The sequence below is a fragment of the Dipodomys merriami genome, unplaced genomic scaffold, assembly GCF_024711535.1.
Source record: "Dipodomys merriami isolate MVZ:Mamm:240054 unplaced genomic scaffold, mDipMer1.0.p SCAF_9, whole genome shotgun sequence".
Lineage (NCBI taxonomy): Eukaryota > Metazoa > Chordata > Mammalia > Rodentia > Heteromyidae > Dipodomys > Dipodomys merriami.
In genome coordinates, this window is record NW_027206512.1 from 62,516,989 (window position 1) to 62,529,013 (window position 12,025).

A 12,025-nucleotide genomic window follows, 5' to 3' on the forward strand; every position below is an offset into this window, starting at 1 on the left:
GTCGGCGCTGGCCCCATTTCTACTGCCTGGTGATCCTGAGCAAGTTCCTGAACCCCTCTGGGCCTCAGTCTGATGGCTAGAAGACCCCTGCCAAGCTGGGCCTCCTGCTAATGAGAGAAAAGCTTCCACCAGTCACAGCCATTGCAGCCAGCCTGGCCTTAAAGCCCCTCCTCTCTCCCCCCCACAGATAAACACTCCATGCCTGTCAGAAACTGGGGGAGATACCCACTATAGACTACTAGGTTCTTAATGGACAATGAAATCTAAGTTTCTGTCCAGAAACCAAGAGTATTGACCCAAACATTCCTTCCAGCCAGGCACTGGCTGTAATCCTAGCTACTCAGAGGGCTGAGATGTGAGGACTGACATTCATTCAAAGCCAACCCTGGGCAGGAAATCCATGACTTCTATCTCCAACTAACCTCCAAAAAGCTGGGAGTGGAGTTGTGACTCAAGTGGTAGAGTGCTAGCCGTGGGCAAAAAAATCTCCGGGACAGTGCCCAGGCCCTGAGTTCAAGCCCCAGGACCGTAGGCACACACATACACACACATAAATCCTTCTAACTGCATTTCTCTTCATTATTTTTTTGTTGCATAAAACCATACAGTCAGGAACTTTGATTCCTTTTTCAAAGTCCATAGAATGACCATTGCTAACTAAGTGGCAGGAGCTCCAGGAATGACCCAGGTTTAGACCTAGACTTGATTAGTCCCTCTCTGGTTCGTATCCTAGTGAACCAGGTTAGGCACCGTCATCCCTGTGTGCCTGTCAATCTACCATGCTGGCTTCTGCAAGAATGTCTCAACTGCATCCCACTGTGCGAGGCGGTGCTCCACCCTGGCTGTACACGGAGATCATCCAGGGACTCTTCAAGACAGCTTGGTCCTCCACCTACACCAGCGCCACACACTGGGCAGCTGGTGTCCAGCCCAGCTTTAAAACGGTCTTGACACTGACTGTTAAAATCACAGCACACATCTCTACAACATTCCTGACTTTAATGACAAGACAGCTTTGGGCCTCATTATTTGTTTTTCTTACAAGGGAATATTTCCCTCTCAGGTTACTTAGAAGCAGTCAGATGGTTGACACCATTTTTAAAAACTGTTATAATTAAAGCAAAAGGCCCACAAGTAATGTGCATAGGAGTTAGTTAAGAGGAGCAGGGACAGGCATGACCCTGTTCAAATTAAAACGTCTCTTTTTGGAGGAGCCATGATGGAAGCCCCTGACAGCCAGCTGGCCTGTGAACCCCGGGTGGGCTGGGTCCCTGGGTCCCTGTGAGGAAGCAAATCACAGAGGAAGAGCGTTTCCCTGTCCATATGTGCTTTATATTGTTCCCCAAATATGATTCTGAAGTCAGGGCCTGGCAAGACTTTCTGTGTGGGTAGTCCTGATTCTTTTATCCAGCCACCATCCCCACTGAAACAGCCACACCTTCTACACATTACCCCTGGGGGTAATGAAAAGGCAGTATTTTTCCTTGTTCTACCTCTGAGATTCAATACAGAGAATTCCTTTGTATGCTATTGTCCTTCCAGACTTCTCCAAGAAGAAAAATGCTGCTGACATGGTCTTCTGAATCATAAAGAAATGAGTTTGCAAGAGGAGAGATGTTTAATTTGAACAGGTGCTCAGGATTTGTTGTTTGTAAATATATTCCCTTTTATTGCAAACCAGACTGAATAGCTATCAATTATGGATGACTTTGGGATTTTTTTGGAGGGGGGTCCGGTCATGGGCCTGAACTCTGGGCCTGGGCGCTGTCCCTCAGCTCTTCAGCTCAAGGCTAGCACTCTACCACTTGAGCCACAGTGCCACTTCCAGCTTTTTTCGTTTTGCTTATGTGGTGCTGAGGAATCGAACCCAGGGCCTCATGCATGCAAGGCAAGTGCTCTACCACTGAGCCACCTTCCCAGCCCCAGACTTTGGGAATTTTTGAAATGTCTTCCAGTTTGGACCGCAATTGTGAAAAGCACATTTGAGACGTAGCAAGTTTGTAATGACAAAATATACAAGAAAGTTATAAAAGTATTTTATTGAAATTTAATCAATTTCCATTTGGTCCTATAATCCAACAGATCTGCTAGGATGGGGTGCACAGTCATTCCAGAACCTGGGGTAAAGGCACAGGACACCAGAATTCCTTTACACACACCCAGGCATTTCATACCAGAAACAACTTAAAACTGTGGGAGCACACTATGCCCAAGATTCACACAGATGAATCTTGCAAAACAGATTATTTCTGTATAATACAAACTCCTATGATATTCAAGAATCACTTGAATTTGAGAAATATGCAAGTGAACTAGAATTTATTCTGATTTCAATTGAATGAATCTACCCAGCCCCAAATTTCCACCACTCACGCAGTGGATACAAGAGCACACTGGAGCCTTCCGTGTCCCTGTGATGCTCCAGCCAGCGGAGGGGCCTTCAGTCTGAAAGAAAAGAGTATTTCTGTCCCTAAGCTCATGAGTAAACATTAAAAAGCACAGTGTAATCTAAACACCTCTGCCACCAATCACCAACCCAGGTGGGTAGGAAGTCATGTAGGAAACGTAAATTCAGTAGCCCCCAAAGGGGAAGGATGGGGGTCGGGGTCACCTGTATGGAAACCCACGCACTACTGGGGATGACACAGGTGCTCAGGGACCAGAGGTCCGCCTGCATCAGGCACTCGGGACCCTTGACAGCGCAAGTCTGGAGAACGCTGTCCATGTCGGCATGGCACAGGGCACTAGCAACCACTGAGAGCCTGGAGCAGTAGGTCCACATCCATCTCCTTCAGCCGGCCTCAGGCAGCCCGCGCTGCTGGTCAGCTGAAATGTCCATCTCCTCCAGGTCTGTGGACGCTGGTTTGGGTATCACTTTCCATACACAGCAGCTTGCAAACAGCCCTGGGAGTGCCACTGCCACCACTGTCCTCACGCCACCCCTCAGCCCCGGTGCCTGCTCATGCCTGCGGTGCTACGCAGGTTCATGCGCAGCTTAGCTGCCACTGGGAAAGCAGACCACGCACGGGGCAGGCGGTCTGCTGGGACATAGGAATCCTCTCACTGACATGAGAAAAATAAAGGTTGGCATGTCATCCATCACGTTTCTTATTGGAACGTGGCAGAACCATGTCCCGCAATTGCTCAAGAACACGCAGTGTCTTCAGTCGTTGCTGTGCATGCTGAGAGAAGCGGACGCCCTGTCTCAGGTGTGTGACGTGATCTACACGGAGCAGTGCCCAGTCATCATGGAGGCCTTCCTTACAGAAGGACGGAGCTCTGTTCCTTTCCCCTCAGAGTTCACCCAGCGCTGCTGCTGGGGCAGACAAGCTGGGGTCATTCACAGGCAGCCTGTGGTCCCTGCACAGAGCACCAGGGACCTTACCTTCAGAGATCAGCCAAGGAGTGAGATGAGCATCACCACCCCCATGAACTGCGTGAACAGCACCAGGGGAGTGAAGAACGACCACACATTCCACAGAGCAATGTTGAAGCTGAAAAGCACCAAACACACACCTTCAATGACTCAACTAGACATGGAGAATCGAGATGTAAAGAGCTCCACTGGACGCCACTCTTCCAGACCACTTCTTTCTTTTTTCTTTGTTTGTGCTGGTCCTAGGGCTTGAACTCAGGGCCTGAGAAATATTCTGGAGCATTTTTACTCAAGGATGGCATCCTACCACTTGAGCCACAGCTCCACTTCTAGCTTTTGGCTAGTTAATTGGAAATAAAGAGTCTCATGAACTTTCTTCCCTGGGCTAGTTTCAAACTGCAATCCTCAGATCTCAGAATTATAGGCATGAGCCACCAATACCTAGTTTTGATCCCAACCATGCTTTCTATATACAACAATTTCTTAGCCATGAGGCTTGGCCAATGTTGGAAAGAAAAAAATGTACACACACTGAACAAACTTGTACAGCTTCCCCTAAGTTCCTGGGACTGGAGTCACTAGAGGGACTCTCAAAGCCAGGGTGGGCAATGAATCAAGAATTATGACCGTAGCCTGCCTTTATGACCCACACACTACCAAACTACTTTGGCCCAAAAGAGAGACAAAAGCATTTCTCTTGTAAATAATGAAAAATGTAATCATTTGTAAGATGCTATTCAATTTTTCAAGAAAAACAATTCCTGTGCCAAATTAAAATAAAACCTTATGACTGAACTATAAAAAGTTATTAGAAAGCATTGTAAATGTTCCATGCAGTTATTCATTTTAATACTTAATAGACCAATAAATACCAATGTTAAGTAGCCACCATCGCACAGAGGGGCCTTGGTCATAGGAGGAGATGTGGTACACAGGTGTGCCCACAGCACTGACAGGCTAGCAATAACCACACCATAATGTCAAACATCCTTTTTTGGGGGGGGGTTGGTCGCAGGGCTTGAACTCTTGGCCTGGGTGCTGTCCCTCAGCTCTTCAGCTCAAGGCTAGCACTCTACCACTTGAGCCACAGTGCCACTTCTGGTTTTCTGAGTGGTTTATTGGAGATAAGAGCCTCTCGGCCTTTCCTGGTCTTTCCTGCCCAGGCTGGCTTTGAACCGCAATCCTCAGATCTCAGCCTCCTTAGTAGCTAGATTACAGGCGTAAACCACCACACCCGACTCAAACATCCTTAAATTTTCACTGAAATTAAGTCACAAAAAGCACATTTAAACTGAGTGTGTATAAAGGTGTACAGCTTTCCCCAAAATAAAATGCAATAAATATAAAGAAAGGAAAAAAACCTGAAGAGTTCTACAGTATGTCAAGTACAGTATTCTGACTGGTGGATTGTGGGATGTATTTATCTTCTGATTTGCAGATTCATCTTCAGTGAGCGAGAATTACTTTTTTATTCACTCACAAAAACCTGGTTTTCTCATTGAGTCATTAGTTTATGAAGATGGATAGTCACTGGGACACTGATTCACTGAGAAAAAAATGACTGCACGTGACCACAGGGAGCTGGTGATGCAGGCCCGATGTGAGCATGCTCGCAGTGCTACTTAAGAGGGGCACACTGATATCCATCATTATGTGCTAATATGGACAGTGCAGCAGGGAGGAGCAAGGAAAATGGAGTCAGCCCTGGGGAGTCCCTGGGGAGCCATTCCAGGAGCTCCAGATCGCAAGCTACATGTGCGATTACTCACAGGGCACAGGGTTTGCATGTAACCTCCACGTACTCATGTGCACTTCAATCTAACACCATGTAAATAGCTATTAGGCTGTACTGTTCAGAGGATGATGACAAGAGAACGCGGCTGCAGATGAAATTAGGTATTTTCTAGTCAGTGATGGTTTTATCTATGGATGTAGAACCCAGGAATGCAGAGGGCCAGCGATACAACCCTTCTGGAACAGTCTGGCACTGTGTACTGAAGTTGTATATGCGCACCTTCAGAAAGCTGACAGAGAGCCGGGTGCTGGTGGCTCACGCCTGTAATCCTAGCTACTCAGGAGGCTGAGATCTGAGGATCGCGGTTCAAAGCCAGCCCAGGCAGGAGAGACCGTGAGACTCCTATCTCCAATAAACCACCAGAAAACCGGAAGTGGCGCTGTAGCTCAAGTGGTAGAGCGCTCGTCTTGAGCTGAAGAGCTGAGGGACAGTGCCCAGGCCCAGAGTTCAAGCCCCATGACCGACAAAAAAAAAAAAAAAGCTGACAGAGACATATGCACACTTGGTGCCACAAGACAGATGAACAAGAGTGTTCTCAACAGTATCCTTTCTAACTACATGCTGCAAATAGCTCATACACATCAACAACAGAACGAATAAGTGGGGACTCAGTTATACATAGCGATGAACAGCCACAGGAATGAACCAGCACAAACCACACAAAGTGTTACACGTACACATGTGCTGCATAATCCACTTCCCTGTAAGTTCAAAAAATATACCAAGTGAAGACAGCATTTAAGGGATGTGAAAGGAACTATCAGGAAGGCTGGTGGGAGGGAAGGACCAACGGCAATCACCTGTGGCAGGTAATGGATGGAGGGGCAGTTCTTTCTTGACTCAGTGACATTTATACCAATGCTATCTTTGCTTCTGAATATATTGTTCACCACATTTTTGCATATATTGTGCATCACAATAAAAAATATCTTAAAAGCATAAGATACATACAGAATGTGACCATTTGTGTATTAAATAACCAGCTATGTGAAGAGGGAGACAAACCAGCTGAAGAACATGAAAGCTAGGAGACTACTTTTCTATGAGACTTTGCTTCTTCTTTTGCATTTTGGAGCCTGGTCATCATTACTGACCACACAAGAAAACTGGGGTCCACTCAACTTACCAAACTCCTGATGCAATAAATGTGGCAGTTGTAACAGGTACCAACGTTGGATACTTGGCGTCATATTCTTTAATTCCATGGTACCACTCCAGATAGAGAATGCAGTACAGTGCAACGGATAAGCTGACCAGCAACAAGGCCCCTCCAAAGAGAAGCCAGCTGTGCAGAGGAAGACCAAGACAACGTAAGTGTTAATAGCAACTGGTAGATGGAGAAGCAGACAGATCAAGTTTTGTTAACAACCCACAGTCTACTTCTAAGAACATCAACTGGAGAAAGGTGCAGAGGGGCCCACAATTTCATAGTCTCAGCTTTCAGTCTCAATCTGTTAGGAGAGGAGGGTGGGGAAAAAAATGTATACACGAGTGAGAGGACAAAAAAGCCAAACTTTGTTTATTTATTGTCAGTGTGGTGCTTAAACTCAGGGCCTGGGGCTGTCCCTGAGCAATTTCCCTTAAGGCTACCACTTTGAGCCACAGCTCCACTTCCAGTTTTCTAGTAGTTAATTGGAGACAAAGAGTCTCAAGGACTTTCCTGCCCAGGCTGGCTTCAAATGATGTTCCTCAGATCTCAGCCTCCAGTGTATCTAGGATGACAATTGTGAGCCACTGGCACCCAGCTAAAAGTTAAGATTTTATATTCATGCACACATACACATTTTCATAAACCAACCAACCATGAATGAACCCTGGCCACAGCAATGTAAGAACACCAGTTTCCCAGTTTGTCCTAAAAGTCTGAGTGTGAGAATCATAAAGATCTTCTTCACAGATCCTAAACTCCTCCAGGGTAAAGTTCCTTAGAATACTGAAAATCAATTTAGGAAGACTATAAATTCTCTCTCATAAAAGAGACCTGCACCGCTAGTCACAGGGTGACTCATGCCTACAATTACAGCAACCTGGGAGGCTGGGATTGTCAGGATTGCATTTCAAGACCAGCCCAGGCAGAAACACCAGGTGTGCCTGTTATCCTAGATGCCAACACTGCTTCCTTTCCTGTTACCTGAGGCCTTCACATCGTTCTCTACTGTAAAACCCTGAGGTGTACTTCTGTTCTACATCAACTTGAGATCAGACCAAAGGGATGTCAGTGAAGTAAATGAGAGACTGTATTATGGCCACAAAGCGTGACTCCTCCTCCCCACTGGTGAATTTTATTGCAACTCTCAGTTACACCCTAGTTGTTGTACTCTTGAAGTTGTAACTACTCTGAAACACACCCTGAGACCAGCCACACCAGCTGTCACTGGCCAGAGTTCTCACTCCCTCCTCCCAGTTCTCTAGCACTTTGTCATCACAAAGACTATCAGTCCTCTTCCTTGCTTCCATGTTCTCCAAATGGATTGAGTTTCTTAATTACCTTCCGCACCCTACCACAGTAGTTCTGAAAAAGCACTCAAATGACTTCCAGCTCTCATCCACTGTTATGTATGCCCAGAGCACACACACACTTAGTTATCTTCTTTTTCTCACCCTTCTGAAGCATAACTGACAAATTCAAACTGTATACATTCAATGTATACAACATGATTTAACTTATATATAACATTTAAGTTCTACTCAGTAAATTTCATTTATTCAATATAGTATTATTTATGACCACTTTGGGGATAAATCCCCAAAGATTTATCCTTTGCATAACTGAAAATTTGTCCTCTTTAGACTAAGTGTTAATTAAGCGTTGGAAAAATTCAGTTGAGAAAATGAAAAATAAGACAAGGATGATTAACTTACAAGGCAAATGATTCCTTACCTACTAGTATGAAAATTATCTTGAAGGGTTTTAAAAAAATCCACATAATAGGTCACAACAATGGATGCCACAATCCAGAATGCAGAATGGATATTAAGTCTTGGAAGAGGTTTCTCCTTTTTCTCAACAGCAGTAGAGGTTTCTGCAAGGGAAATTTTAACTTAAAGTTAAATAGGAAAAAATATCTATTTTATGTCAAATAAGATAACTTCCAATAACCAGAATCTCTCCCACTATAGCACCAACTACTTCCCTAAAGCCATCATGATAGGTTTTTTACCAGCAGAACAATATTTGACTTATTTCCTTGAAATGAACTGCAAAATCATACACTCTCATACCCTTTCCAATATGATGCATAGGAATTTTAATATCTTGCTTCACCTTCCTCTAGGAAGTAGTCCTGTTAATTTCCCAAATGCAAATGTCAGCAAACCAAATGGACTGTGAGCTTCCAAAAACACTACTTATAACAAAATATTTTAACCATCACCTTTAGAGGCGGCATAAACATGGTAAAAACAACAGTACTGTGTGGACAAGTGGTTAGGTCATTTCTTCCTTCTGGGACTTTAACTGAAAGGTGATTTTGATCTGCCTTCTAAGTTCATGAGAACCAGTCTATGTAGAAGGTTCTGGGTCTTTAAGTAGGCATCAGATTTCTGTGAAAGGTGGTAGGAGAGCTTATCCATAATACAAATTTCTGGGAGATACCCTCAAAACATAGAAATCACCATGCACGTTTTAATTTTGAAAAGCTAAAGAATGGACACTTAGGCCGGGTGCCGTTGGCTCACACCTGAATTCCTAGCTACTCAGGAGGCGGAGATCTGAGGCTCGCGGTTCCAAGCCAGCTGAGGCAGGAACGTCCATGAGCCTCTCTTACCTCCAATTAACTACTCAAAAAAGCCAGAAGTGGCCCTGTGGCTCAAGTGGTAGAGCGCTAACCTTGTCAGGGACAGAGGCCAGAGGTCAAGGCCCAGGACGAAGGAGGAGAAGAAGAAGAAGAGGAAGAAGAAGAATGGACATTTACACCATATGTGGCAAAAATACCTAACATGAACTCTCCCAATCTTCATTCCCAGCACCGCTATGCAGGGGCAACCACCATTAACATCTAAGGAGTATGTCCCTGTTCTGTGTGTCCGCGGGTTATGTCTTCTGCACGCAAAGGCGGCATTCCGCACACACCGTTGTGCCTGCCCTTCCCTCTGAAAAGCACCCACACTCTCTGACGTGCGCCGGCTTCCTGACGATGGACAATCAAACATCATCACAAGCAGAGCGAGGGAGAAACTCTCGCCTTCGGGTACTGCTTCGAGCGCGTTGCTAGGGAACAGTCACGTGGTGTTCTGTGTGTGCGCGCGCACCTGTCCTGGACCCGGACTCGGGGCCTGGCGCGGGCCCCGGAGCCTCCGGGCTCAAATCGAGAGCTCTCCTCCCGCTCCACGCCGCACTTCCGGCTTCCTGGGCGGCGAGCCGGACCGTGCTCGGCGAGGAGGACGGGGCCGCGCCCCCCGCGCCCGGCCGGTGCCCATCCGGTCACCCCGCGCGGGTGTCCCGCGACACCGCACGCCGGGCTGACACGACGCCGAAGCCGGTCCCCCCTGCCCGCCCCGGACCCCCACGCCGAGCCGGGCCGCGCCGGGCGCCATCGCTCGCTCGGAGCGCGGCCGGAGAGCGCCTCACCCGGCCCGGCGTCGCCCTCGCGGCCCAGCCTGGCCTCGGCCTCGGCCGGGAACTGGTAACGCCGCCGGAGCTGCTCCCGAGCCCACGGAGCGTCCATCTTGGCACCGCCCCACCGTGCGACGGGAGTGACGTCATCACCGCGTCACTTCCGGCGTGCGCGCTGCGGTTGCGCGGGGCCTCGGCGTCGGCCGGGACTCCGGGTCGTGCATTGGGTCTCCCGGCCACGAGGCCGCGTGGACGGCGGCTCGGGACGCAGGGGCGGCCGCCCTCCGCGGTGCCCCGGCCCGGCCCCGAGACCGCCTCCCATCAGCACCCGCGCCCCCGGAGAACCCGGTGCTTTCCGGAGCCGGCCGCCCCGCCCTCGGCTCGGGAGCGGGCGCCGGGGCTGCGGCGGGAGGGGCGGCGGCAGCGGGGGACCCCGCCCCGCGCGTGCCCCCGCGTGTCCCCCCACCCCGCACGAGCCCCCGCGTGCCCCCCCGCCCCGCGCGAGCCCCCGCGTGTCCCCCCGCCCCGCACGTGTCCCCCCGCCCCGCGCGAGCCCCCGCGTGTCCCCCCGCCACGCGCGTGTCCCCGCGTGCCCCCCCGCCACGCGTGTCCCCCCGCCCCGCGCGTGCCCCCCCGCCACGCGTGCCCCCCCGCCCCGCACGTGCCCCCGCGTGCCCCCCCGCCACGCGTGTCCTCCAGCCCTGCGCGAGCCCCCGCGTGCCCCCCCGCCACGCGCGTGCCCCCGCGTGCCCCACCGCCACGCGTGTCCTCCAGCCCTGCGCGAGCCCCCGCGTGCCCCCCCGCCACGCGCGTGCCCCCGCGTGTCCCCCCACCCCGCACGAGCCCCCGCGTGCCCCCCCGCCACGCGCGTGCCCCCGCGTGCCCCCCCGCCACGCGTGTCCTCCAGCCCTGCGCGAGCCCCCGCGTGCCCCCCCGCCACGCGCGTGCCCCCGCGTGTCCCCCCACCCCGCACGAGCCCCCGCGTGTCCCCCCGCCACGCGCGTGCCCCCCCGCCACGCGCGTGTCCCCGCGTGTCCCCCCACCCCGCGCGTGCCCCCCGCGTGTCCTCCCGCCCCGCGCGTGCCCCCCGCGTGTCCTCCCGACCCCCGCGTGTCCCCCTGCTCCCCGCGTGTCCCCCCGCCCCGCGCGAGCCCCCGCGTGTCCCCCCGCCCCGCGCGTGTCCCCGCGTGTCCCCCCACCCCCCGTGTGCCCCCGCGTGTCCCCCCGCCCCGCGCGTGTCCCCCCGCCCCGCGCGCCCCCGGCCGTGGCCTCTGCCACCCACTGCAAACGGCGCCCTCACACGGTGCACACACACGCCACGGTGCCACAACCGCCCTGAGCGTGCGCTAGATCCCCACGCAAGAAGGGGATCCACTAAGGCTGGTGACACTCCGGCCTGCTTGGCGACCTTGGTCAAGAAATCGGCTTCTGGGGCTGGGAAGGTGCTCCGTGGTAGAGCGCTTGCCTTGCATGCCTGAGGCCCTGGGTTCGACTCCTCAGCACCACATAAGGAAAAAAAATATCCGGAAGTGGCACTGTGGCTCAAGTGGTAGAGCGCTAGCCTTGAGCTGAAGAGCTGAGGGACAGCGCCCAGGCCCAGAGTTCAGGCCCCACAACTGGACCCCCCACACACACACACACACAAAAGAAAAAAGAAATCGGCTTCCCTGGACCTGTTTCCTCTTCCTCCCTGAAAGGGCTTCTAGATGTATTGTGGGGCTTAGCACCTGTGTGTGACTCACAAATTTCTCTGCTTAGGAATGAAATTGCTCTTCCCAGCAAACTGCCCTTCCCACCACTCTTAACAGTTGCCCTCGATCACAGCTTTTCCCCATCAGTGATCCTGTTGACTCCTGTTCCCTACTGAGCCCGGTGCTTAGCTACTCAAACACTGACTGATGAGGACCTGTTTGCTGGGGACTGCTAGGCCCTCTTATCAGGCAGTGGAGACAGAGATGAGTAAGAGATGGTTTGCTCATGAGGTGCTCCAGGTTCAAACGGGACCACAAGATAGTGAAGTGCAGTATCTATGAATGTTAACAGCACTGTTCTATTAATTCAGCCAACATACTGAGAACCCGGGTAAGAATATAGTGGCAGACAGTGCCATCATAGAAATACAGTATGCGGCTGGGCACAGGTGGCTCACACTGTAATCCTAGCTCAGGAGGCTGAGATCTGAGGATCTCGATTCAAAGCCAGCCTGGGCTTTGAACGTCAGTGAGGCTCTTATCTCCAATAAACCACCAGAAAACCGGAAGTGGTGCTGTGGCTCAAGTGGTACAGTGCTCACCTTGAG

General features: G+C 51.0%; 1 protein-coding gene across 2 annotated transcripts; it reads right to left on the minus strand.

The window, feature by feature from the left end:
* Window positions 1-2,020: 2,020 nt before the first annotated feature.
* On the minus strand, window positions 2,021-9,865 carry Tmem128 (transmembrane protein 128). 2 transcript variants are annotated; one of them, XM_070012243.1, is made up of 5 exons: window positions 9,742-9,865; window positions 8,053-8,194; window positions 6,298-6,456; window positions 3,386-3,494; window positions 2,021-2,445 (listed from the first exon to the last, which is right to left on the minus strand). In XM_070012243.1, the coding sequence occupies exons 1-4, from the start codon at window positions 9,836-9,838 to the stop codon at window positions 3,395-3,397; spliced, it is 498 nt and encodes a 165-aa protein (XP_069868344.1). In that variant the 5' UTR covers window positions 9,839-9,865; the 3' UTR covers window positions 2,021-2,445; window positions 3,386-3,394. The 2 variants fall into 2 exon arrangements, with proteins under 2 accessions (XP_069868344.1, XP_069868343.1); XM_070012242.1 differs by having other exon boundaries at window positions 2,021-3,494.
* Window positions 9,866-12,025: the final 2,160 nt, after the last annotated feature.

Bases quoted from the DNA above. Each gene is read 5' to 3' on its own strand.
- Tmem128 (XM_070012243.1), bottom strand. From the start codon at position 9,838: ATGGACGCTCCGTGGGCTCGGGAGCAGCTCCGGCGGCGTTACCAGTTC. The intron at 8,195-9,741 runs GTGAGGCGCTCT...TTTCCCTTGCAG, and splicing joins CGAGGGCGACGCCGGGCCGG to AAACCTCTACTGCTGTTGAG. The intron at 3,495-6,297 runs GTAAGTTGAGTG...GGTGCTTTTCAG, and splicing joins TTTATTGCATCAGGAGTTTG to CTTCAACATTGCTCTGTGGA.